The 22,820-nt window shown below is 49.1% G+C and overlaps 3 protein-coding genes across 3 annotated transcripts; all 3 read right to left on the bottom strand.

Annotated features, from left to right (window-relative positions):
- Nucleotides 1-13,564: 13,564 nt before the first annotated feature.
- Nucleotides 13,565-14,222, bottom strand: LOC123101168 (uncharacterized). Its single transcript, XM_044522747.1, has 2 exons — nucleotides 14,040-14,222; nucleotides 13,565-13,939 (listed from the first exon to the last, which is right to left on the bottom strand). Exons 1-2 carry the CDS (start codon nucleotides 14,139-14,141, stop codon nucleotides 13,565-13,567), a joined length of 477 nt encoding a protein of 158 aa, XP_044378682.1. The 5' UTR covers nucleotides 14,142-14,222.
- Nucleotides 14,223-17,362: 3,140 nt separating this feature from the next.
- Nucleotides 17,363-18,219, bottom strand: LOC123106424 (uncharacterized). The gene is made up of 2 exons (XM_044528596.1): nucleotides 18,037-18,219; nucleotides 17,363-17,936 (listed from the first exon to the last, which is right to left on the bottom strand). The coding sequence occupies exons 1-2, from the start codon at nucleotides 18,136-18,138 to the stop codon at nucleotides 17,568-17,570; spliced, it is 471 nt and encodes a 156-aa protein (XP_044384531.1). The 5' UTR covers nucleotides 18,139-18,219; the 3' UTR covers nucleotides 17,363-17,567.
- A 3,129-nt stretch (nucleotides 18,220-21,348) lies between these two features.
- Nucleotides 21,349-22,379, bottom strand: LOC123106423 (uncharacterized). Its single transcript, XM_044528595.1, has 3 exons — nucleotides 22,325-22,379; nucleotides 22,033-22,229; nucleotides 21,349-21,932 (listed from the first exon to the last, which is right to left on the bottom strand). Exons 2-3 carry the CDS (start codon nucleotides 22,204-22,206, stop codon nucleotides 21,564-21,566), a joined length of 543 nt encoding a protein of 180 aa, XP_044384530.1. The 5' UTR covers nucleotides 22,207-22,229; nucleotides 22,325-22,379; the 3' UTR covers nucleotides 21,349-21,563.
- Between the last annotated feature and the right edge of the window lie 441 nt (nucleotides 22,380-22,820).

Below are 22,820 nucleotides of genomic sequence, written 5' to 3'. Positions count from 1 at the left end.
GAGGCATGGGCGCTATTCCGTGGTATGAGGGGTTTTCGGACTGGAACGCCGACTACAGAACCCGTGCGAGAAAGAAGATTGCGGAGGAGAAGAAGAGGAAGATGGAGGAGGAGCAGAGGAAGCTCGACTATGAACGCCTTCAAGGCCTAGAATCAGCGCACGCGGACTTGGCAATCAAATTCCAGCGGCAGCAGGAGCAGATCGACTCACTTAGCCAGCAAAGGGGGTCTCAGCAGCTGCAGCAGCTAGCGGATGATCCAGCATTGGATACCACCGCCCCATCCATGCCGAGAAGCAGCATGGGTTCCGCCCCGTTTGACGCAATGCTGGATAGATACCCCGTGGATGACATCGCGGAGAACACTAACTGCGAGCTACACTTCAAAATTAAGAACATATCCTTGAAGGTGGCGGACGGCGTTGCTTATACAAATTCCCCCGATGCAACCTTCCATTGCAACCCGATTCCAGCAGGCTATGCTCGTGTCGTGGTTGATGAGGTGGTGGACCAATATTCGGGGCTAGAGCTTGACATTCCTGGAGGTGACGAGGAGCACACACTCGGAGATGCCAAACATCGTATCATCCTATGGAGAAAGGATTGCATCATCTTTCGAAGGCCACCGACACCGCGTCACCCGACTCCTCGTCGAAGTCCGCCACCGAGTCAGCAGACTCCCGCTCCTCCAAGTCCACCAACGCGTGAGGCCACTCCTCCTCCTCCAAGTCCGGCAAAGTGTCAGGCCACTCCTCCTCCAAGTCCGACACAGCGTCAGACGTCCACTCCTCCTCCAAGTCCGGCACAACCTCAGGCCACTCCTCCAAGTCCGGCACAGCTTCAGGCCACTCCTCCTCGTCCAACTCAGCCCCGTCAGCCGTCTCCGCCGCCTCAGCAATCGCAGAAGAGACACCCCGCAGCTATGGTGCGTAGCGGTACGAGTCGAGGTCATAGTACAGGAAGTACAGGCGGAGGCAAGCGATATAAATATGGTCCAAACCTCACTACTCCTCTTCCTGAGAGGGCTTACGACAGGACCGAGGAGCAAACCAATGCCATAGTGCGGGCAGAAGTCGACGCCCATTTTGGACCGAAACCGCCACCGCCGCCAAGGGAGAAAGTGCCTGTGGAAGTAGTTGACCACTTCATTCGTATGGCTCAACCACCAGCTCCTAAGCCTGTTGACACAGACTATGAGCGCCACATCAGGAAGTTACATCGACAACGTCTACAGAAGGAGGCGAGCTCGAGCTCGAGCAAACAACAAGCAGCTGTCAAAAAATGCGGGAAAACCGTTGCCCAGCTGGGAGAACAGGCGGCGCAATCGATCCCCCCGCTTGTTGTGCCGCCAACAACACGTGACAGTACGCGCGCCCAATATTATTGTGGGCAAACAGTTTACGTTCCCGAGGTGGGCGATGTGGTAATAACCCAGGAGCATATAATGCAGGCTGAAACTCTCAACATCACTGTTGGACAACTCCTCGAGATCGAGGACATGCCTGTGCTTACAGAGGAGGAAATAAAACGGAAATATGCCCGGGGCCAACCTTTGGTCAAGCCAGAAGAGGTCAAGAAGCTCCCAACGAGAATGTATGAATTGCATCAATGGTACATGGACATTACCAAGAGATCCGATCGAGAGTCCCTCATGGTGCAAGTCAAGAAGGATCATTACTACCATGAGAAACCTGTGACCGTTGAGTATTCTGAACTGTTTCAGTTATACAATCAAGACGCACTCGACAAATCTATCGTCAGTTGCTATTGTCTGTAAGTGATTTCTTTCTGTAATTTAAGTCTCAAGCTAGCTGTAGTGATCCTTTTGATCAATCATTACCTGTAATTATCCTCACTATATTCTTTTCTGTGGTATTATGCAGGATGAAGATGTATGAAATGAGAAAAGGTGGACGCTATGGCATTGGGTTCATTGACCCAAACACCGTTAATGAATACACATGGAAAATAAACAAGCATCATGAAAAGCAGGTAGAGGACAGCATGCTAGAGTTCTTGAAGCGCCTCAAATACAATGAAGATATACTACTTCCTTACAACTTCCAGTGAGTCACACTTTCTTGTACTACAAATTCTCTGTTTTTGCCTACTAGCTAGCTACATGTTTTTGCTTACATATGCCCGCTTAATTAAGACATGCAAACGTGTGTGCATGCAGATTTCACTGGATCTTGTGTATCATTAAAGTTGACGCCGGAACAGTTCAAATACTGGACTCACTACTCAAAGCAAATAGTGACTATAACATCTTGTTTGGGATAGTCAACAGGTAATTTCAATCATTATTAACTATATATCTCGGCCTATTTAGTTCGTCATTTCATGATATGAACTATTTAATAACCCCTTTATTCATTTTCTTTGTCGGCGGGCAGGGCTTGGGCAAGGTTCATCAGCGTCACGGAAGGCGAATGGAAACGACAGCTGAAATGGTTTCGACCCAAGGTAAGTAATTAAGTAGTACTAGCTAGCTAGCTAGCTGCCATCTCTTTAATTATCATGCTTGATTAATTATTATCTGATCAAATTAAATTCCATTCTCGTAATAAAGGCCCTGAAGCAGGCGCAGGGGACTGATCTGTGTGCATTCTGCGTTTGCGAGAACATTCGCATGATGGCGTCCGAAAGGAGCAGATCTCAAAGACAGGAATGGGTACGCTTGTCAGAACACTATTCACAATTTTTACACCATTATCGATATCTAGTCACACAACTAATACACATGCATATTGATCTCCTTCTTAACAGTTCAAAGAGGTGCGGGACAAGCTCCTAGAAACGGAGCGCGTAGAAGCACTTCAAGAGGAAATAGCGGGATTTTTGCTCGACCAGGTCATAAATCCGAAGGGAGAATACTATTACCCGCTACCGCCCCCATCGACCAGGTCATGAACCACTTCCAATTGTCATCGTGCTCCGAAGGCACCAATTAGGCTAATGCCACTGGCTCCGAAGGCAACATGCATATGTAGGAGAAATTGTATGTAGCTATACATGTGTGTATGTGTGAATTAATATGCATGGTGGTTTGTGAGACATTGATGATATATATATGATTGGTTCTACTAGAAATTCTATTTATATATATATATATGCATAACGTGTACAATGTGTAGTATCGTAAAATACCAGCAAACGAAAAAGAATTAAAATGGAAAACACAAAATTAAATGAAAAAGGAATCATAAAACCAAAAACCCCCCAAACATTTTAGTACCGGTTGGTGTTACCAACCGGTACTAAAGGGCTCCCGGCCCCCGGAGCTGGCTCGTGCCACGTGGTTGCCCTTTAGCACCGGTTCATGCTGAACCGATACTAAAGGGGGGGGCCTTTAGTGACCACACTTTAGTGCCAGTTATGGAACTGACACTAAAGGGCCTTACGAACCGGTGCTATTGCCCGGTTCTGCACTAGTGCATATAGGGATTCGCAAAATTGCCTCGGCATCCACCGGTGTGAATATCTGCCGAACCAGCTCTTCCTTCCACGAGGCCGAAGTGGCATCAATTAGTTCAGCGACTTTTGTTGGTGGATTGAGCACCAGCGAAGATACTGGTCTCATCAAACCTGCCCTTGGGATCCAGTTATGATCCCATATGCTTGTCGTCCGTCCATCTCCAATTCTTCTAATTATTCCCTGCTTGATAATGTCCCTCCCATCTAGTATCGAACGCCAAATCTGAGAAGGGTGCGGCCCCAGTCCTGCCTCCAGCACAGTGCAATTAGGGTGGTAAGCAGCCTTTAGGATTCGTGTGCTCAAAGAGTCAGGATTCTCTAGACATTTCCAAGCTTGTCTCGACAAAAGCGCCAAGTTAAAAATCTCAAGGTCCCGGAAGCCTAGCCCTCCCAAGTTCTTCGGCCTCGTCATAACATCCCAAGACACCCAACATGGCTTTCTTTTTCCTTGCTTACTTCCCCACCAGAATTGCCTTATGGTTGAAGTTATGCTCTCACAAAGCCCCCTCGGGAGTCTGAAACAAGACATGGAGAAAACTGGAATCGATTGGGCCATCGATTTTATAAGAACCTCTTTTCCTGCCGCTGACAAAAGTTTCTGCATCCATCCTCTTATCCTTTCCCAAACTCTATCCCGGAGATACTTGAACGTGCCATTTTTTGATTGTCCAACTTCTGTAGGCATCCCCAAGTATTTCTCGCTGAGTGACTCATTCTGCACAGCCAAGATATCTTTGATTCGTTGCCTGGTGCCTTGAGGGCACCCCTTACTAAAGAATATGGAGGACTTTTCATTATTAATCCTCTATCCCGACGCGTTACAGTATTGATTCAACAGGTTTGACACCAAGTTTGCACCCTCCTCGCTAGACTTAAAAAGCAATAGGCTGTCATCTGCAAATAACAGGTGGTTCACCTCAGGAGCTGTGGGAGCCACCTTGACACCACTTAGAGCTGATGACCGAGAACTGGAATTGAGTAGGCACGAAAGGCCCTCTGCTGCAAGTAAGAATAGGTAAGGGGAAATAGGATCTCCCTGTCGAATACCTCTTGTTGGTTTGAAACTCTCAAGCTTTTCTCCATTGAACAGAACTGAGAAAGAAACTGATCTAACCATGCCCATAACAATATCAATCCAGGCCGATGAGAAACCCAGTTTGACCATAATTGCTTGTAGATAATCCCACTCTACACGGTCGTAGGCCTTCATCATATCCAACTTTAGAGCACAGAAACTATTAGTTTTGGATCTGTTCCTCTTCATAAAATGCAAGCACTCATAAGCACATATTATATTATCTGTGATCATTCTACCTGGCACAAAAGCGGATTGCTCCTCGGATATGATATCTGGAAGAATGACTTTTAATCTATTGGCAACCACCTTTGAGGCTATTTTGTACAAGACATTGCAAAGACTAATCGGCATGTACTGTGACAAATGATTAGGATTTGTTACCTTTGGTATAAGGACCAAGACCGTATCATTAATGCTCTCCGGGTTATCCTCTACTCTAATGATGCGCATGATTACTGCAGAGACCTCATCACCACAAATATCCCAGTGTCGCTGATAAAACTGTGCCGGAAAACCACCAGGTCCTGGAGCTTTGGTTGGGAACATCTGAAACAAGGCATTTTTTATCTCAGCATTTGTGTATGGCGCACATAAAATCTCATTCATCTCAGGTGTAACTTTCCTCTGAACGTGCCTCAAGACCTCGTCCATCCCCTGAACCCCTTCTGACGTATACAAGGTTTTGTAGAACTCCAGAACCATGTTTTTCAAGTCAGCTGGATCTTCAACATGAGTACCGAAAGAATTTGTGAGTGCCCGAATCATATTCTTCTTTCGCCTCATACTTGCTCTCATGTGAAAAAACTTTGTATTCCTATCACCGGCCGAGAGCCATTCCAGCCGTGATCTCTGACGCCACATTAACTCTTCCCTGTGGTATAGTTCCGCTAATCTCTCATTTAGCTTTAGCTCTGGATGAGACGGCCTCGTGCGCACTGGATCATTGCGCAGCGACTCAAGCTGGGTTTTTATATGCCTTATCTCTTTGCGAACACTTCCGAAAGTATCCTTGCTCCATGTAGACAAATCATTTGTTATGGACAGCAGCTTGTCACGAAAGTCACCGACCCCATAGCCAGCGTTCGCTGCATTCCAGCTATTGGTTATTGTCTCCTTCCATGTATCATGTGATTCCCACATCACCTCATACCTAAAGGTGTGCTTTGGCCTTGTCGTGTTATGTGTATCATCCAGATTTACAAGTATGGGACCATGATCCGATGTGGCTGAGGTTAGATGTGTCACCGAAGCTCGTGGGAATCGAGTCATCCAACTGGCAGAGGCCAACGCTCGGTCCAAGCGCACTCTCGCATATGCACCTCCTGCTATCTTTTTCTCAAACGTCCAGAAGCGACCTTTATAACCCAAGTCCATTAACATGTAGATGTCAACTGTATCCCGGAAGCCCTGTATCTGGGCATTGCTTCTGTTGGTTGCTCCTTCGTGTTCGTATGGCTGAAGTACCTCGTTGAAATCACCGAAGCAAAGCCACGGCAAGTCGCTAGTAAAGCTAATACCCTTCATAAGATCCCAAGTTTGATGCCGAAGAGGAGTTTGTGCCTTTCCGTATACACATGTTATCCGCCAAGGTTCTTGGCCTGGTGCAAATGGCATGTTTCCCGTTTTCAAAAACCCATTTTCTACAACGTAAAAATATTGATTTCTTTTGTAAACACACACACATGTATATTACGTATGTGTAAAATTTCACGAGATCTTATTTTCACACATGGCGTACGAAAAAAGATTCATGGCATCCGGCGGCCCTGTACGACATGGTCCGCCGCTTGATCATCTCTGTCTTGGATGCGGCCAAACACTGAGGCAGTTTTCCGCCTCGTCTCGCGAATGAACTCATCCTCACTGCCCAATCTCTCTGAATCGCCCTTAGCTATCCACACTTGCCTCGGCCTCTGCTTTCTATTTCCATCATCTCTCCATCCATATGGATCCGATCGGTGTTCCTCTCTAAAATCCCTCCTGTCCTTTCTCACGTAGTAGCCTCGACGCCTGCCCCGGTTTCCCATGCATGTTGCCCCCCCCCCCCCAGTGGGTCGACCCGACCCGATTCTGCATGGTACCCGTTAGTGCCTCCCTCCTCGTAGTTACGGCTCGGGCCAGTTCTTTTATCCAGTCCCTTCCGTGCCCACTCCGTCTCCCTGCACCCTCCTCTCTGACTTCCTGCATGCTGCTCCATCAATTTGCTTCTAAGATCATTTTCTCTTCGAGCTTCAAGACTCTCTCCGAGGTCATGTCCCCGAGGTGTATCAGTCTTATCTCTTGCTTTGTTTGGGCTAGAGACCTCACCCCCATTCTAGAATAGGTCTTAGTTGGTTAGTGGCGTGAGTGGAATGGCCACATGGGTGCTCACCCCTGTGTATATATGTTGCACATTGAGTTAATGAAAAGTGAGGCCGTGAGGGCTGAGAAGAAAAACATGTAGCCACCGTGGGTCACCAAGGAAGTGCCTTTGGCAAAGCTGTTCCTCTTCCTTGGTTCATGCGTTGTGTGTGTGTGCGCGCGCGCGTGTGTGTGTGTGTGTGTGTGTGTGTGTGTGTTCTTGTGTGAATTAAAGCAACAGAGAAGAGAGAGTTGAGTTGTGTGAGATAGAGGAAGAAGAAGAGTGGCGCTGCAACGCGAGGAGGCGGTGCCAACATGACTGTCCCACAAAAAAACCCATTCGGCCCCTCGCTCGGAATTCTAGCTCAGTCACTTCTCTCTCTCGCACCGTCCTCTCCTCTCCCCTCTCCGATTCTGATCCACTCCGGCGCAATGTCCAACTCCGGCAACGACTCCGGCTCCGACCTCAACGCCGACGAGGAGCTGGCCCCCGCCGCATTGCATCGGAGAGGTCCAAGGTGGACACCGGGAGCAGCTCCGGATCTACAGCGTCGCCATAGCTGTCGGAGCTGGAGCCTCCCGGCCTGCGCTCAACTCCAGCAGGACAGCGCAGTCCGCACGGCCCCCGCCGCGTCCCCTTCCTCCACCAGCCGCTCCTCCGCGCGGGCAGCGGTGGGTGGTAGTGCCCGTACCGCCGGCCCGCACCCGCACACCTGAATAGGAGAGGCGTGTTGCCCACCGCGAGAGGGAGGCGGCAGCGTGGTCTGTGCGCCGTCACCACGGGATGCCGGTGGAGCCCGACGAGGACGAGCGGCTCCTCGGGTCTACCGCTAGCCGCTCACGACGGCGGAGTCGGATGCTCGCCGCCTCCGATGGAAGAACGCAAAGGCGCTCTAGGTAGCCATAGAGCAGCCAGAGCAGGAGGCAAATGAGGCAGTGCCGGAGGCGGCTCCGATCGCCAAGTTGAAGCGACAGCATGACAGAGCCGTCTGATGGATGAAGGGCTTGATCGTCCTCTTCGACTCTGACTCCGACAACATCAGCTCCACCTCCGACAACGACGACCAAAAACCTCCACCCGCCACGGATGCCTACAGCTACGCCGTCGACCGAAAGGGGAAATGCCGGGCAGGGAAGTCGTGAAGAAGCTCCCTCTTATGTTTAATTATAGTTTTTAGTTGTTGAACTTGTCCAACGATGAACTGGGGTGATCTATTGGATGATATAAAATGGGTTTATGTGCATTTCGTTGTCCGTTTGATGTTGATTTCTCCGTTCGTTGTTTGATCACGTAGAGTAGTTCATCACGTTGCATGCGTAGTATGGATATAGGGTGCTAGATATGATATACGCAAATATTAAGAGAAAAATTTAAAGTGTGACCAGTCAGTGCCAGTGGACACGTCCGGACACGTCCACAAAAGTTTGAGGAGTTCGATTTGCTGTCTGCGGTTGTAGATGCTCTTAGGACCCTGTGGGAGCCGTAAGTGCACGTACGGATGCTGGTTTCCTTGAATGGAGAGCACGGAGTGGTAATGCTCTGGCTCGCCACAACACGTGAATGCTTGGCTCACAGATTGCACCACCAAGTGGTCATCTTGGTAAGCTATCAAAAAAAAAAGATTGCACCGCCACGCCTCGAGAGTCCATACCAAACTAAAATGGAGCCACAACGTACGTCACCACCAGCTCAACGGAGGTTCAGCTCAGGTCAGGTCACGTCTTACTCCGCACACAAAATTCCGAGCCAAACGGACAGATGAACACCCATGCATGGTGACTCACACAAACACCATGAGTGCATGCATACAACCACTCATGTCTCATAGTAGATGCATAGTACATACAAGAGTGACCATGATCAGTCCAAAGTAATTACATATATATCCCATTTGGAGACTGGAGTAGCAAGTAGTAACTAGCATTGATCAACAAGAATTAACACTAGGGAGATAGCTAGCATTGTCGAATCTGAATGTAATCATCATGGTTGATCAATGAAAAGGTCCTTTCCCGCAAAAAAAAAAAAAAACAAGAATTAACACTGAGACATCAGCTACGTACCGGGCTGCAGGGGATGGGGACATGGTAGTGGTCCAGAGTCTGGCTTACTGCGAAGACGACGAGGAAGAAACAGGCGGTGGAGAGTGCCCATTGGCTGACCAGCCGGACAGCATCCGGGCACGGAGAGGTCATCTTCTTCTTGCCGACCGTCAAAGGCAGCAGAGGCATCTTGCCGTCCATGTCCATGGATCCAGCCTTCTTTTGCGGAGCGTCCATGGAATGGATCCAATCGAAGCTAGCAACAACAACAACGCTGGGTTAGTTGGTTCCCTTGTATAATTCTCTGTCGTAAAAGAAGAAATCGGTCCATCTCAACTAATCTCAAGAGGAAAGGAAAGGGAAGGGAAGAAGGGCGGCCGGTCGGGGACTCACCGTCGCTGGTGGGATGGATCGTGTGCGAGCATAGCAATCCCACGACGTGTCAAGCCTGAGCTGTACCTACGCACGCATACGATGACTTGTCATCGATCGCAAAAAACCGCGGGGAAGTTGCCTCACAGCGCGTATACCCTCTTTGGCAATGCATGCAGTGGGCCGGACTCTTAGCTTCTTTGCAGCTGCACACACTCAAATGCATACAGGGCCCAAAAAGCTAGCCAGTAGCTTATTTAAGCTACAAGGTTATTTTCAACTAGTGGGATTTCTAGTAGCATACACATGTAACCCACGTTGCTTCGTGCACTACCAGCATCCATACCACTCTAACCACCGGTCAAACGGTGTCTCACTCAACATTTTGATCAGCTGGCTGGCTAGTACAAATTCGTGACTGAATCGATTGCTACTTTCTTTGTACGCTTCAATGCCATTAGCAGGTACAACATCAACTTTGAGTTACGTTAATTGTTGACGGACCGTCAATTAGATCTTTTATAGAAACCCATTCATCAGCTTATTTATCCTTGTTGAAAATGGTAGGTGGGGCTGAACATGTCTATACGTTGTCATCTACTCGCGAAGCGTGTGAACAGAAGAAAACAATGTGATGACGATTTTTGGCATGTCTCCATCAAGTCATAAAATGATGGGGCATCATGTGATTTTCAACAACGCAAGTTTTCAAGCCATTATCTTAAATGAGCTTTACTTTTTTACTCTTTTCACCATATTTTTGTATAGTTCTAGATGATAACAAAGCTAAGTCAACATCACCTTATTTCTCTTTACTTTCCTGGAAAAAGATTGGATGCTCTTCAAGACTTCGTTTTCCTCTGAAAGCAACAATTCGAAATGTTGTTCAACCGCAGAGCCTAAATTGTTAGCTAGTTGCTTTAACAAAGTGAGTCGTTGACTGATTAATTTATTATTAACCCATGAAAAAACTATAAAAAGTCTATGGGCATGACAACACATTAAGCATGTTAGGCCTTGTACAATGGAAGGTGCTTAGGGGAGATGCTTAGAGAAATAAACTGGGCGTTTCTTAAGCACCGGTGCTTATTTGTACAGGATAGACGCTAAACTAAGCGTCTCTCCTGTAAAAATAGGCACCGGTGCTTCAGAAAAATTCGGTTTATTTTCCTAAGCATCTCTCTAAGCACCTCCCATTGTACAAGGCCTTAGAGTACTCTAGGCAACTCCCTACAATTTAGAGAGGAGTAAACGACCTGAGTATCCTTAAGTGGAGAATTTTACTCCTCTAAATTTTGGTCATTTATAGCACATTCCTAAAATTAGCGGAGTAAAACTTACCCTAGATCAATCACACTTGAACGCCATCAGCAGGTACAACCTCAACTTTGAGTTACATTAATTGTTGACGGGTCGTCAATTGGGTCTTTTACGAGTCCATTCATTAACTTATTTTTCCTTGTTGAAAATGGTAGGTGGGGCTTCAAATGTCCATATGTTGTCATCTACTTGGAAAGCGTGTCAATAAAAGAAAGAATACGATGGCAATTGATGGCTTATGTTTCCACCAAGGCATAAAGTGATGAGGCATCATGTGCTTTCCAACAACCCAAGTTTTCAATCTATTATCTTGAGTGATCTTTATCTTCACTCTTTTGATAACTTTTTTATATATCATAGATGAGGATAACAAAGCTAAGTCATTGTCTATTGCTTTACCTTGTTTCTATTTACTTTGCGCGGAAACGGTTGGATCCTCTCCAGGATTCTGTTTTGGTCTAAAAGCAACAATTCAAATGGCGTGGGACTACTAGAGACTACATTACTAGCTAGTTGTTTTAACAAGTGAGCTGGTCATTGTTTAATCTATTATGAATACATGGAAAATCAATCAAAAGTCTGGGGACATCACAACACATTAAAAATGTAGGATCCAACATAACAAATCAAAATCCTGCCATACTAATCCTACACATGCCCACATCTCACAAATGAAAAGTCCATACCTCTAAACGGTTGTCGCTACATGACGATGTCCCACATTAGGGCTCACTCATCATGTCATCTCCCGGCCAGGTGGGCCAGGCCAAGGATCCCCATGTTGGTTCACCAGTGGGCCACGTCGAGGCAGCCGTCGAGGCAGCCCATGGCATATTATGGGAAGGCTCCAGAAGACTTGTCGTATACTCCAAGACATTTAGAGGTCGTCTACTACAGGTTCGCCTTGTACGTTACCGACTAGGTTGTAACCCTAGACCCCCAAATACCTATATAAACCGAGGAATAGGGCTCGTAGACGTCACCGAATGATCACATTGTAGATCAACATGTACTTTTCACTCCATCCGAAATCAATACAACTAATTCAGGACGTAGGGTTTTATCTTCAAGGAGAGACCGAACATGGGTAAAAATCCATGCCCATGTTACCATCATGTTAAGGCTACTAGCTTGACACCCCCTACCCAAGATTTACCGGAATGAACTCCGACAATGATGGCCCATGCAGGTACCATTATGTAACTGCGGTGATTCAATGGAGATTAAGATCGGCGAGCAGATCGGCACCAGCATGACTCATACCAAGTCAAATCTTTGTCTTCTACAACATTTTGCCTTCTTCACATATTCAATCGACCTGCTAGGTCAGGTCTAAACATCTGTCCCAGGTTGAGTAGTCAAAGCGCGTCGCGGGTTTCCGTGGGAGCCTAGCCTTCATGAGCTGGGTGTCAGACAAGACGAAGGAAGATTGAGAGGCGCTCATTCCAACACCAATGTCAGATCGAATTAGGACATGCGCGGAGGACACTCATCGAATCCAACCATCAATCAGGATCCGACGACTCCTTTTCAAAACCTGGACGTTGAATCTGGCCAAAAGACATGAGCCCGGACTTGCGACTAATCGGGCCCTCGGTAAAGTTTCCTCTGGCCCACACGTCAGGTCAGACCCAAGTGAGGCGCGAGAAAGCTATTTCGGATAAGAAATTGGAGAGTTCGTTGTGCTGATTTTCGGGATTGAAAGTTCAGGATTTGATTTAGCTTTTGTCTACAAGTTTGAAGTTTATTTTGGACTTTTTTCCCCTTAGTAACGTCCAAGGGAAGAACTCTCGGGGACAATTTCCATGCCCGAGGGGACGAGCTGCTTTCACACCCCAAGCCGTCGATTTGTTCGTCGGCCATGCGCGCATCTTCACGGGCTGGACAAGCCACAATCTCCATACAGATTCGCCTCCACCGTCCGGCTCCCCGCGACGTGACGAGGAGGTGGCTCCGTCGCAGCACCTTCTGGTGCAGCCCCTACCCCCGGCGGGTGTAAGGCGGTGTCCACCTGGTGTTGCCCGAGCACCACCCATGCCGTGGTTTAGGTCGGATCCGCTAGGTGGCCACCGCAGCTCTTCGGGGATCTGATCAAATCCGTCGCCACCGCAGCTCGCTGGGGACCTGGTCAGGAGAGAGGAATGGGGAGCCGAGAAATGAACGACGTGAGAGATTATGCCATGTTCCTCGTTCGTGTGGTTTGTATGCATGCACCAGGAAATCACAGAAACGTAGACACCTACAATGAAGATGCAGGTGGAGCGCCTACGACACTCGGCAGCACAACACCCATGCACTGTCCACACCAACATGCAGCTCGTAGGGTCACGAGCACAGATCACTATGCTGGCCATGAAGAGGTAAGGCGATGTGCAAGAGAGGTTGAGCCCTTGTCAGGACCCGTGCGTGGAAGCCGCAAGTCAAGTCACGTACGTAGTTGTTCTCCCTCTTTGTTCTGTTAATCCTCTCCCCAAGAGGATTGGAGGGGATTGGTAAGGATTGGTTCATATTTTGACTTAGAAGAGGTTTAAATCCTCCTCAAACCCCTTCAATCCACTCGGATTTACATGCAACCGAACAAGGCCTGAATGGGGAGCACATTCGTCGTAATGCTCTGCCACAACACGTGAATTCTTGGCTCGCAGATTGGTTCAGCTCAGGTTAGGTCAGGTCAGGTCACTCTCCACGGGGAGATGCACGCCCACACGGCCACACTGACTCAACGGCGGAACGGGAAACAACATTAGTGCATGCATATAACCATTCACATACATACCAAGAGTGACCACGATCAATACAAAGTACTAATTAAGTAATTATATAGCCCATCTGGTGGACTGGGTAGTAAGTGGTAGTAGTGACTAGTATCAATCAACAAGAATTAACACTGCGACAGCAGCTAGCTAGATTCACCACACTCGATCAATTGCTTTGCCCTAATCATCAGTCGCACTCAGTCTCACCTCACGTCCCAGCATGAGGATCAGGAAGCAGAGGAGGTCGAACACCGCCAAGAAGACTATGATCAGGGTCCAGCCCATCACGGCGAAGAGGGATCCTGGGTCCGCGGCGTAGAGGAGGACGGTGGCGCGGGCGTATAGGCTGTGGCCGACGATGGCGAGCGCGCGGGCGATGTAGGCGAGGGCACGGCGGACCCGGCGGTAGCGGCATGGGAGATGCAGAGCCAGCGCGGCCGCGGCCGTCTGTGCCGCGCCGCACCACAGCATCCCGATCCAGCCGGCGCTTTCCGCGGCGGTGTTGGCAAGGGCCACCGCGTCCGTGGGCTCGACGCACCGCAGAAAGATCCCGGACTGCAGACAAACACCCATTTTAAGATTCTTTTTGAGCAAAAAAGACCAACTAAGTGGGAGCAAAATGTCGATCATGGAGGTAGATGACGGTTCTACTTACCGGGCTGCACGGGATTTGGAAATTGAAGTGGTCGAAAGCGTGGTCGAGTGCGAAGATGACGAGGAAGAAGCAGCCGGTGGAGAGTGTCCACTGGCTGAGCATCCGGGCACGGAGACGCTATCTTCCTGCCCGTGGATCCAGCCTTCTTTTACGGGGTGTCCATGTAATGGATCCAATCCAAGCTAGCTAGCAACGACAACTGCGCGGGTTAGTTCTTGTATAATTCTCTTCCGCATCTCAAGACGAAAGGAAAGGGAAGAAGGGGAAGGGGAGGGACTCACCGTCGCTGGGTCCTCGCTTGCTGCTGGTGGCGGCCAGAGGAGGGGGGCGGGGGTCGTGTTGGAGCCTGGCCTGGAGGCGGCCGGCCGGAGGGCTGTTTAAATAGCCAAGCGACGCAGCGGGGAGCGTCCGATGCGAGCGAGAGACCCACACATACGATGATTTCTCACCGCAGGAAACTACGTATGTGGAAGTTGCCTCAGAGCGCCTATACCCTCTTTGAAAACTACGTATGTGTGATTGATTCCTAGTAAGCATACACATGTGACCCGATGGCTCATTTAACATTTTGATCATCTAGCTAGCTAGTGCAAAATTATAACTGAATCTCTTTCTTTCTGCGCTTGAACGCCATCAGCAGGTACAACCTCAACTTTGAGTTACATTAATTGTTGACGGGTCGTCAATTGGGTCTTTTACGAGTCCATTCATTAACTTATTTTTCCTTGTTGAAAATGGTAGGTGGGGCTTCAAATGTCCATATGTTGTCATCTACTTGGAAAGCGTGTCAATAAAAGAAAGAATACGATGGCAATTGATGGCTTATGTTTCCACCAAGGCATAAAGTGATGAGGCATCATGTGCTTTCCAACAACCCAAGTTTTCAATCTATTATCTTGAGTGATCTTTATCTTCACTCTTTTGATAACTTTTTTATATATCATAGATGAGGATAACAAAGCTAAGTCATTGTCTATTGCTTTACCTTGTTTCTATTTACTTTGCGGGGAAACGGTTGGATCCTCTCCAGGATTCTGTTTTGGTCTAAAAGCAACAATTCAAATGGCGTGGGACTACTAGAGACTACATTACTAGCTAGTTGTTTTAACAAGTGAGCTGGTCATTGTTTAATCTATTATGAATACATGGAAAATCAATCAAAAGTCTGGGGACATCACAACACATTAAAAATGTAGGATCCAACATAACAAATCAAAATCCTGCCATACTAATCCTACACATGCCCACATCTCACAAATGAAAAGTCCATACCTCTAAACGGTTGTCGCTACATGACGATGTCCCACATTAGGGCTCACTCATCATGTCATCTCCCGGCCAGGTGGGCCAGGCCAAGGATCCCCATGTTGGTTCACCAGTGGGCCACGTCGAGGCAGCCGTCGAGGCAGCCCATGGCATATTATGGGAAGGCTCCAGAAGACTTGTCGTATACTCCAAGACATTTAGAGGTCGTCTACTACAGGTTCGCCTTGTACGTTACCGACTAGGTTGTAACCCTAGACCCCCAAATACCTATATAAACCGAGGAATAGGGCTCGTAGACGTCACCGAATGATCACATTGTAGATCAACATGTACTTTTCACTCCATCCGAAATCAATACAACTAATTCAGGACGTAGGGTTTTATCTTCAAGGAGAGACCGAACATGGGTAAAAATCCATGCCCATGTTACCATCATGTTAAGGCTACTAGCTTGACACCCCCTACCCAAGATTTACCGGAATGAACTCCGACAATGATGGCCCATGCAGGTACCATTATGTAACTGCGGTGATTCAATGGAGATTAAGATCGGCGAGCAGATCGGCACCAGCATGACTCATACCAAGTCAAATCTTTGTCTTCTACAACATTTTGCCTTCTTCACATATTCAATCGACCTGCTAGGTCAGGTCTAAACATCTGTCCCAGGTTGAGTAGTCAAAGCGCGTCGCGGGTTTCCGTGGGAGCCTAGCCTTCATGAGCTGGGTGTCAGACAAGACGAAGGAAGATTGAGAGGCGCTCATTCCAACACCAATGTCAGATCGAATTAGGACATGCGCGGAGGACACTCATCGAATCCAACCATCAATCAGGATCCGACGACTCCTTTTCAAAACCTGGACGTTGAATCTGGCCAAAAGACATGAGCCCGGACTTGCGACTAATCGGGCCTCGGTAAAGTTTCCTCTGGCCCACACGTCAGGTCAGACCCAAGTGAGGCGCGAGAAAGCTATTTCGGATAAGAAATTGGAGAGTTCGTTGTGCTGATTTTCGGGATTGAAAGTTCAGGATTTGATTTAGCTTTTGTCTACAAGTTTGAAGTTTATTTTGGACTTTTTTCCCCTTAGTAACGTCCAAGGGAAGAACTCTCGGGGACAATTTCCATGCCCGAGGGGACGAGCTGCTTTCACACCCCAAGCCGTCGATTTGTTCGTCGGCCATGCGCGCATCTTCACGGGCTGGACAAGCCACAATCTCCATACAGATTCGCCTCCACCGTCCGGCTCCCCGCGACGTGACGAGGAGGTGGCTCCGTCGCAGCACCTTCTGGTGCAGCCCCTACCCCCGGCGGGTGTAAGGCGGTGTCCACCTGGTGTTGCCCGAGCACCACCCATGCCGTGGTTTAGGTCGGATCCGCTAGGTGGCCACCGCAGCTCTTCGGGGATCTGATCAAATCCGTCGCCACCGCAGCTCGCTGGGGACCTGGTCAGGAGAGAGGAATGGGGAGCCGAGAAATGAACGACGTGAGAGATTATGCCATGTTCCTCGTTCGTGTGGTTTGTATGCATGCACCAGGAAATCACAGAAACGTAGACACCTACAATGAAGATGCAGGTGGAGCGCCTACGACACTCGGCAGCACAACACCCATGCACTGTCCACACCAACATGCAGCTCGTAGGGTCACGAGCACAGATCACTATGCTGGCCATGAAGAGGTAAGGCGATGTGCAAGAGAGGTTGAGCCCTTGTCAGGACCCGTGCGTGGAAGCCGCAAGTCAAGTCACGTACGTAGTTGTTCTCCCTCTTTGTTCTGTTAATCCTCTCCCCAAGAGGATTGGAGGGGATTGGTAAGGATTGGTTCATATTTTGACTTAGAAGAGGTTTAAATCCTCCTCAAACCCCTTCAATCCACTCGGATTTACATGCAACCGAACAAGGCCTGAATGGGGAGCACATTCGTCGTAATGCTCTGCCACAACACGTGAATTCTTGGCTCGCAGATTGGTTCAGCTCAGGTTAGGTCAGGTCAGGTCACTCTCCACGGGGAGATGCACGCCCACACGGCCACACTGACTCAACGGCGGAACGGGAAACAACATTAGTGCATGCATATAACCATTCACATACATACCAAGAGTGACCACGATCAATACAAAGTACTAATTAAGTAATTATATAGCCCATCTGGTGGACTGGGTAGTAAGTGGTAGTAGTGACTAGTATCAATCAACAAGAATTAACACTGCGACAGCAGCTAGCTAGATTCACCACACTCGATCAATTGCTTTGCCCTAATCATCAGTCGCACTCAGTCCTCACCTCACGTCCCAGCATGAGGATCAGGAAGCAGAGGAGGTCGAACACCGCCAAGAAGACTATGATCAGGGTCCAGCCCATCACGGCGAAGAGGGATCCTGGGTCCGCGGCGTAGAGGAGGACGGTGGCGCGGGCGTATAGGCTGTGGCCGACGATGGCGAGCGCGCGGGCGATGTAGGCGAGGGCACGGCGGACCCGGCGGTAGCGGCATGGGAGATGCAGAGCCAGCGCGGCCGCGGCCGTCTGTGCCGCGCCGCACCACAGCATCCCGATCCAGCCGGCGCTTTCCGCGGCGGTGTTGGCAAGGGCCACCGCGTCCGTGGGCTCGACGCACCGCAGAAAGATCCCGGACTGCAGACAAACACCCATTTTAAGATTCTTTTTGAGCAAAAAAGACCAACTAAGTGGGAGCAAAATGTCGATCATGGAGGTAGATGACGGTTCTACTTACCGGGCTGCACGGGATTTGGAAATTGAAGTGGTCGAAAGCGTGGTCGAGTGCGAAGATGACGAGGAAGAAGCAGCCGGTGGAGAGTGTCCACTGGCTGAGCATCCGGGCACGGAGACGCTATCTTCCTGCCCGTGGATCCAGCCTTCTTTTACGGGGTGTCCATGTAATGGATCCAATCCAAGCTAGCTAGCAACGACAACTGCGCGGGTTAGTTCTTGTATAATTCTCTTCCGCATCTCAAGACGAAAGGAAAGGGAAGAAGGGGAAGGGGAGGGACTCACCGTCGCTGGGTCCTCGCTTGCTGCTGGTGGCGGCCAGAGGAGGGGGGCGGGGGTCGTGTTGGAGCCTGGCCTGGAGGCGGCCGGCCGGAGGGCTGTTTAAATAGCCAAGCGACGCAGCGGGGAGCGTCCGATGCGAGCGAGAGACCCACACATACGATGATTTCTCACCGCAGGAAACTACGTATGTGGAAGTTGCCTCAGAGCGCCTATACCCTCTTTGAAAACTACGTATGTGTGATTGATTCCTAGTAAGCATACACATGTGACCCGATGGCTCATTTAACATTTTGATCATCTAGCTAGCTAGTGCAAAATTATAACTGAATCTCTTTCTTTCTGCGCTTGAATGCCATCAACGGTTACAATCTCAACTTTGAGTTACATTAATTGTTAATGGATAGTTAATTAGCTCTTTTACGAGCCCAATCATCAACATATTTATCCTTGTTGAAAATGGTAGGTGGGGCTCCAAATGTCTACATGTTGTCATCTACTTGGAAAGCGTGTCAATAAAAGAAAGAATATGATGGCAATTGATGGCTTATGTTTCCACCAAGGCATAAAGTGATGAGGCATCATGTGCTTTCCAACAACCCAAGTTTTCAATATATTATCTTGAGTGATCTTTATTTTCACTCTTTTGATAACTTTTTTATATATCATAGATGAGGATAACAAAGCTAAGTCATTGTCTATTGCTTTACCTTGTTTCTATTTACTTTGCGCGGAAACGGTTGGATCCTCTCCAGGATTCTGTTTTGGTCTAAAAGCAACAATTCAAATGGCGTGGGACTACTAGAGACTACATTACTAGCTAGTTGTTTTAACAAGTGAGCTGGTCATTGTTTAATCTATTATGAATACATGGAAAATCAATCAAAAGTCTGGGGACATCACAACACATTAAAAATGTAGGATCCAACATAACAAATCAAAATCCTGCCATACTAATCCTACACATGCCCACATCTCACAAATGAAAAGTCCATACCTCTAAACGGTTGTCTCTACATGACGATGTCCCAAATTAAGGCTCACTCATCATGTCATCTCCCGGCCAGGTGGGCCAGGCCAAGGATCCCCATGTTGGTTCACCAGTGGGCCACGTCGAGGCAGCCGTCGAGGCAGCCCATGGCATATTATGGGAAGGCTCCAGAAGACTTGTCGTATACTCCAAGATATTTAGAGGTCGTCTACTACAGGTTCGCTTTGTACGTTACCGACTAGGTTGTAACCCTAGACCCCCAAATACCTATATAAACCGAGGAATAGGGCTCGTAGACGTCACCGAATGATCACATTGTAGATCAACATGTACTTTTCACTCCATCCGAAATCAATACAACTAATTCAGGACGTAGGGTTTTATCTTCAAGGAGAGACCGAACATGGGTAAAAACCCATGCCCATGTTACCATCATGTTAAGGCTACTAGCTTGACACCCCCTACCCAAGATTTACCGGAATAAACTCCGACAATGATGGCCCATGCAGGTACCATTATGTAACCGCGGTGATTCAATGGAGATTAAGATCGGCGAGCAGATCGGCACCAGCATGACTCATACCAAGTCAAATCTTTGTCTTCTACAACATTTTGCCTTCGTCACATATTCAATCGACCTGCTAGGACAGGTCTAAACATCTGTCCCAGGTTGAGTAGTCAAAGCGCGTCGCGGGTTTCCGTGGGAGCCTAGCCTTCATGAGCTGGGTGTCAGACAAGACGAAGGAAGATTTAGAGGCGCTCATTCCAACACCAAAGTCAGATCGAATTAGGACATGCGCGGAGGACACTCATCGAATCCAACCATCAATCAGGATCCGACGACTCCTTTTCAAAACCAGGACGTTGAATCTGGCCAAAAGACATGAGCCCGGACTTGCGACTAATCGGGCCTCGGTAAAGTTTCCTCTGGCCCACACGTCAGGTCAGACCCAAGTGAGGCGCGAGAAAGCTATTTCGGATAAGAAATTGGAGAGTTCGTTGTGCTGATTTTCGGGATTGAAATTCAGGATTTGATTTAGCTTTTGTCTACAAGTTTGAAGTTTATTTTGGACTTTTTTCCCCTTAGTAACGTCCAAGGGAAGAACTCTCGGGGACAATTTCCATGCCCGAGGGGACGAGCTGCTTTCACACCCCAAGCCGTCGATTTGTTCGTCGGCCATGCGCGCATCTTCACGGGCTGGACAAGCCACAATCTCCATACCGATTCGCCTCCACCGTCCGGCTCCCCGCGACGTGACGAGGAGGTGGCTCCGTCGCAGCACCTTCTGGTGCAGCCCCTACCCCCGACGGGTGCAAGGCGGTGTCCACCTGGTGTTGCCCGAGCACCACCCATGCCGTGGTTTAGGTCGGATCCGCTAGGTGGCCACCGCAGCTCTTCGGGGATCTGATCAAATCCGTCGCCACCGCAGCTCGCTGGGGACCTGGTCAGGAGAGAGGAATGGGGAGCCGAGAAATGAACGACGTGAGAGATTATGCCATGTTCCTCGTTCGTGTGGTTTGTATGCATGCACCAGGAAATCGCAGAAACGTAGACACCTACAATGAAGATGCAGGTGGAGCGCCTACGACACTCGGCAGCACAACACCCATGCACTGTCCACACCAACATGCAGCTCGTAGGGTCACGAGCACAGATCACTATGCTGAGCATGAAGAGGTAAGGCGATGTGCAAGAGAGGTTGAGCCCTTGTCAGGACCCGTGCGTGGAAGCCGCAAGTCAAGTCACGTACGTAGCTGTTCTCCCTCTTTGTTCGGTTAATCCTTTCCCCAAGAGGATTGGAGGGGATTGGCAAGGATTGGTTCATATTTTGACTTAGAAGAGGTTTAAATCCTCCTCAAACCCCTTCAATCCACTCGGATTTACATGCAACCGAACAAGGCCTGAATGGGGAGCACATTCGTCGTAATGCTCTGCCACAACACGTGAATTCTTGGCTCGCAGATTGGTTCAGCTCAGGTTAGGTCAGGTCAGGTCACTCTCCACGAGGAGATGCACGCCCACACGGCCACACTGACTCAACGGCGGAACGGGAAACAACATTAGTGCATGCATATAACCATTCACATACATACCAATAGTGACCACGATCAATACAAAGTACTAATTAAGTAATTATATAGCCCATCTGGTGGACTGGGTAGTAAGTGGTAGTAGTGACTAGTATCAATCAACAAGAATTAACACTGCGACAGCAGCTAGCTAGATTCACCACACTCGATCAATTGCTTTGCCCTAATCATCAGTCGCACTCAGTCCTCACCTCACGTCCCAGCATGAGGATCAGGAAGCAGAGGAGGTCGAACACCGCCAAGAAGACTATGATCAGGGTCCAGCCCATCACGGCGAAGAGGGATCCTGGGTCCGCGGCGTAGAGGAGGACGGTGGCGCGGGCGTGCAGGCTGTGGCCGACGATGGCGAGCGGGCGGGCGATGTAGGCGAGGGCACGGCGGACCCGGCGGTAGCGGCATGGGAGATGCAGAGCCAGCGCGGCCGCGGCCGTCTGTGCCGCGCCGCACCACAGCATCCCGATCCAGCCGGCGCTTTCCGCGGCGGCGTTGGCAAGGGCCACCGCGTCCGTGGGCTCGACGCACCGCAGAAAGATCCCGGACTGCAGACAAACACCCATTTTAAGATTCTTTTTGAGCAAAAAAGACCAACTAAGTGGGAGCAAAATGTCGATCATGGAGGTAGATGACGGTTCTACTTACCGGGCTGCACGGGATTTGGAAATTGAAGTGGTCGAAAGCGTGGTCGAGTGCGAAGATGACGAGGAAGAAGCAGCCGGTGGAGAGTGTCCACTGGCTGACCAGCCGGACAGCATCCGGGCACGGAGACGCTATCTTCCTGCCCGTGGATCCAGCCTTCTTTTGCGGGGTGTCCATGTAATGGATCCAATCCAAGCTAGCTAGCAACGACAACTGCGCGGGTTAGTTCTTGTATAATTCTCTTCCGCATCTCAAGACGAAAGGAAAGGGAAGAAGGGGAAGGGGAGGGACTCACCGTCGCTGGGTCCTCGCTTGCTGCTGGTGGCGGCCAGAGGAGGGGGGCGGGGGTCGTGTTGGAGCCTGGCCTGGAGGCGGCCGGCCGGAGGGCTGTTTAAATAGCCAAGCGACGCAGCGGGGAGCGTCCGATGCGAGCGAGAGACCCACACATACGATGATTTCTCACCGCAGGAAACTACGTATGTGGAAGTTGCCTCAGAGCGCCTATACCCTCTTTGAAAACTACGTATGTGTGATTGATTCCTAGTAAGCATACACATGTGACCCGATGGCTCATTTAACATTTTGATCATCTAGCTAGCTAGTGCAAAATTATAACTGAATCTCTTTCTTTCTGCGCTTGAATGCCATCAACGGTTACAATCTCAACTTTGAGTTACATTAATTGTTAATGGATAGTTAATTAGCTCTTTTACGAGCCCAATCATCAACATATTTATCCTTGTTGAAAATGGTAGGTGGGGCTCCAAATGTCTACATGTTGTCATCTACTT

This window comes from Triticum aestivum, chromosome 5A, assembly GCF_018294505.1.
Source record: "Triticum aestivum cultivar Chinese Spring chromosome 5A, IWGSC CS RefSeq v2.1, whole genome shotgun sequence".
Classification (NCBI taxonomy): Eukaryota; Viridiplantae; Streptophyta; class Magnoliopsida; order Poales; family Poaceae; genus Triticum; species Triticum aestivum.
This window is presented reverse-complemented; position numbering and strand designations above follow the sequence as displayed.

What these genes read in the sequence shown, in the direction of transcription:
- LOC123101168 (XM_044522747.1), bottom strand. Translation starts at nt 14,141, where the DNA reads ATGCTCAGCCAGTGGACACTCTCCACCGGCTGCTTCTTCCTCGTCATC. An exon ending in TCCAAATCCCGTGCAGCCCG is followed by an intron (nt 13,940 to 14,039) that starts GTAAGTAGAACC and finishes GTTTGTCTGCAG; the next exon opens with TCCGGGATCTTTCTGCGGTG.
- LOC123106424 (XM_044528596.1), bottom strand. Translation starts at nt 18,138, where the DNA reads ATGCTCAGCCAGTGGACACTCTCCACCGGCTGCTTCTTCCTCGTCATC. An exon ending in TCCAAATCCCGTGCAGCCCG is followed by an intron (nt 17,937 to 18,036) that starts GTAAGTAGAACC and finishes GTTTGTCTGCAG; the next exon opens with TCCGGGATCTTTCTGCGGTG.
- LOC123106423 (XM_044528595.1), bottom strand. Translation starts at nt 22,206, where the DNA reads ATGGACACCCCGCAAAAGAAGGCTGGATCCACGGGCAGGAAGATAGCG. An exon ending in TCCAAATCCCGTGCAGCCCG is followed by an intron (nt 21,933 to 22,032) that starts GTAAGTAGAACC and finishes GTTTGTCTGCAG; the next exon opens with TCCGGGATCTTTCTGCGGTG.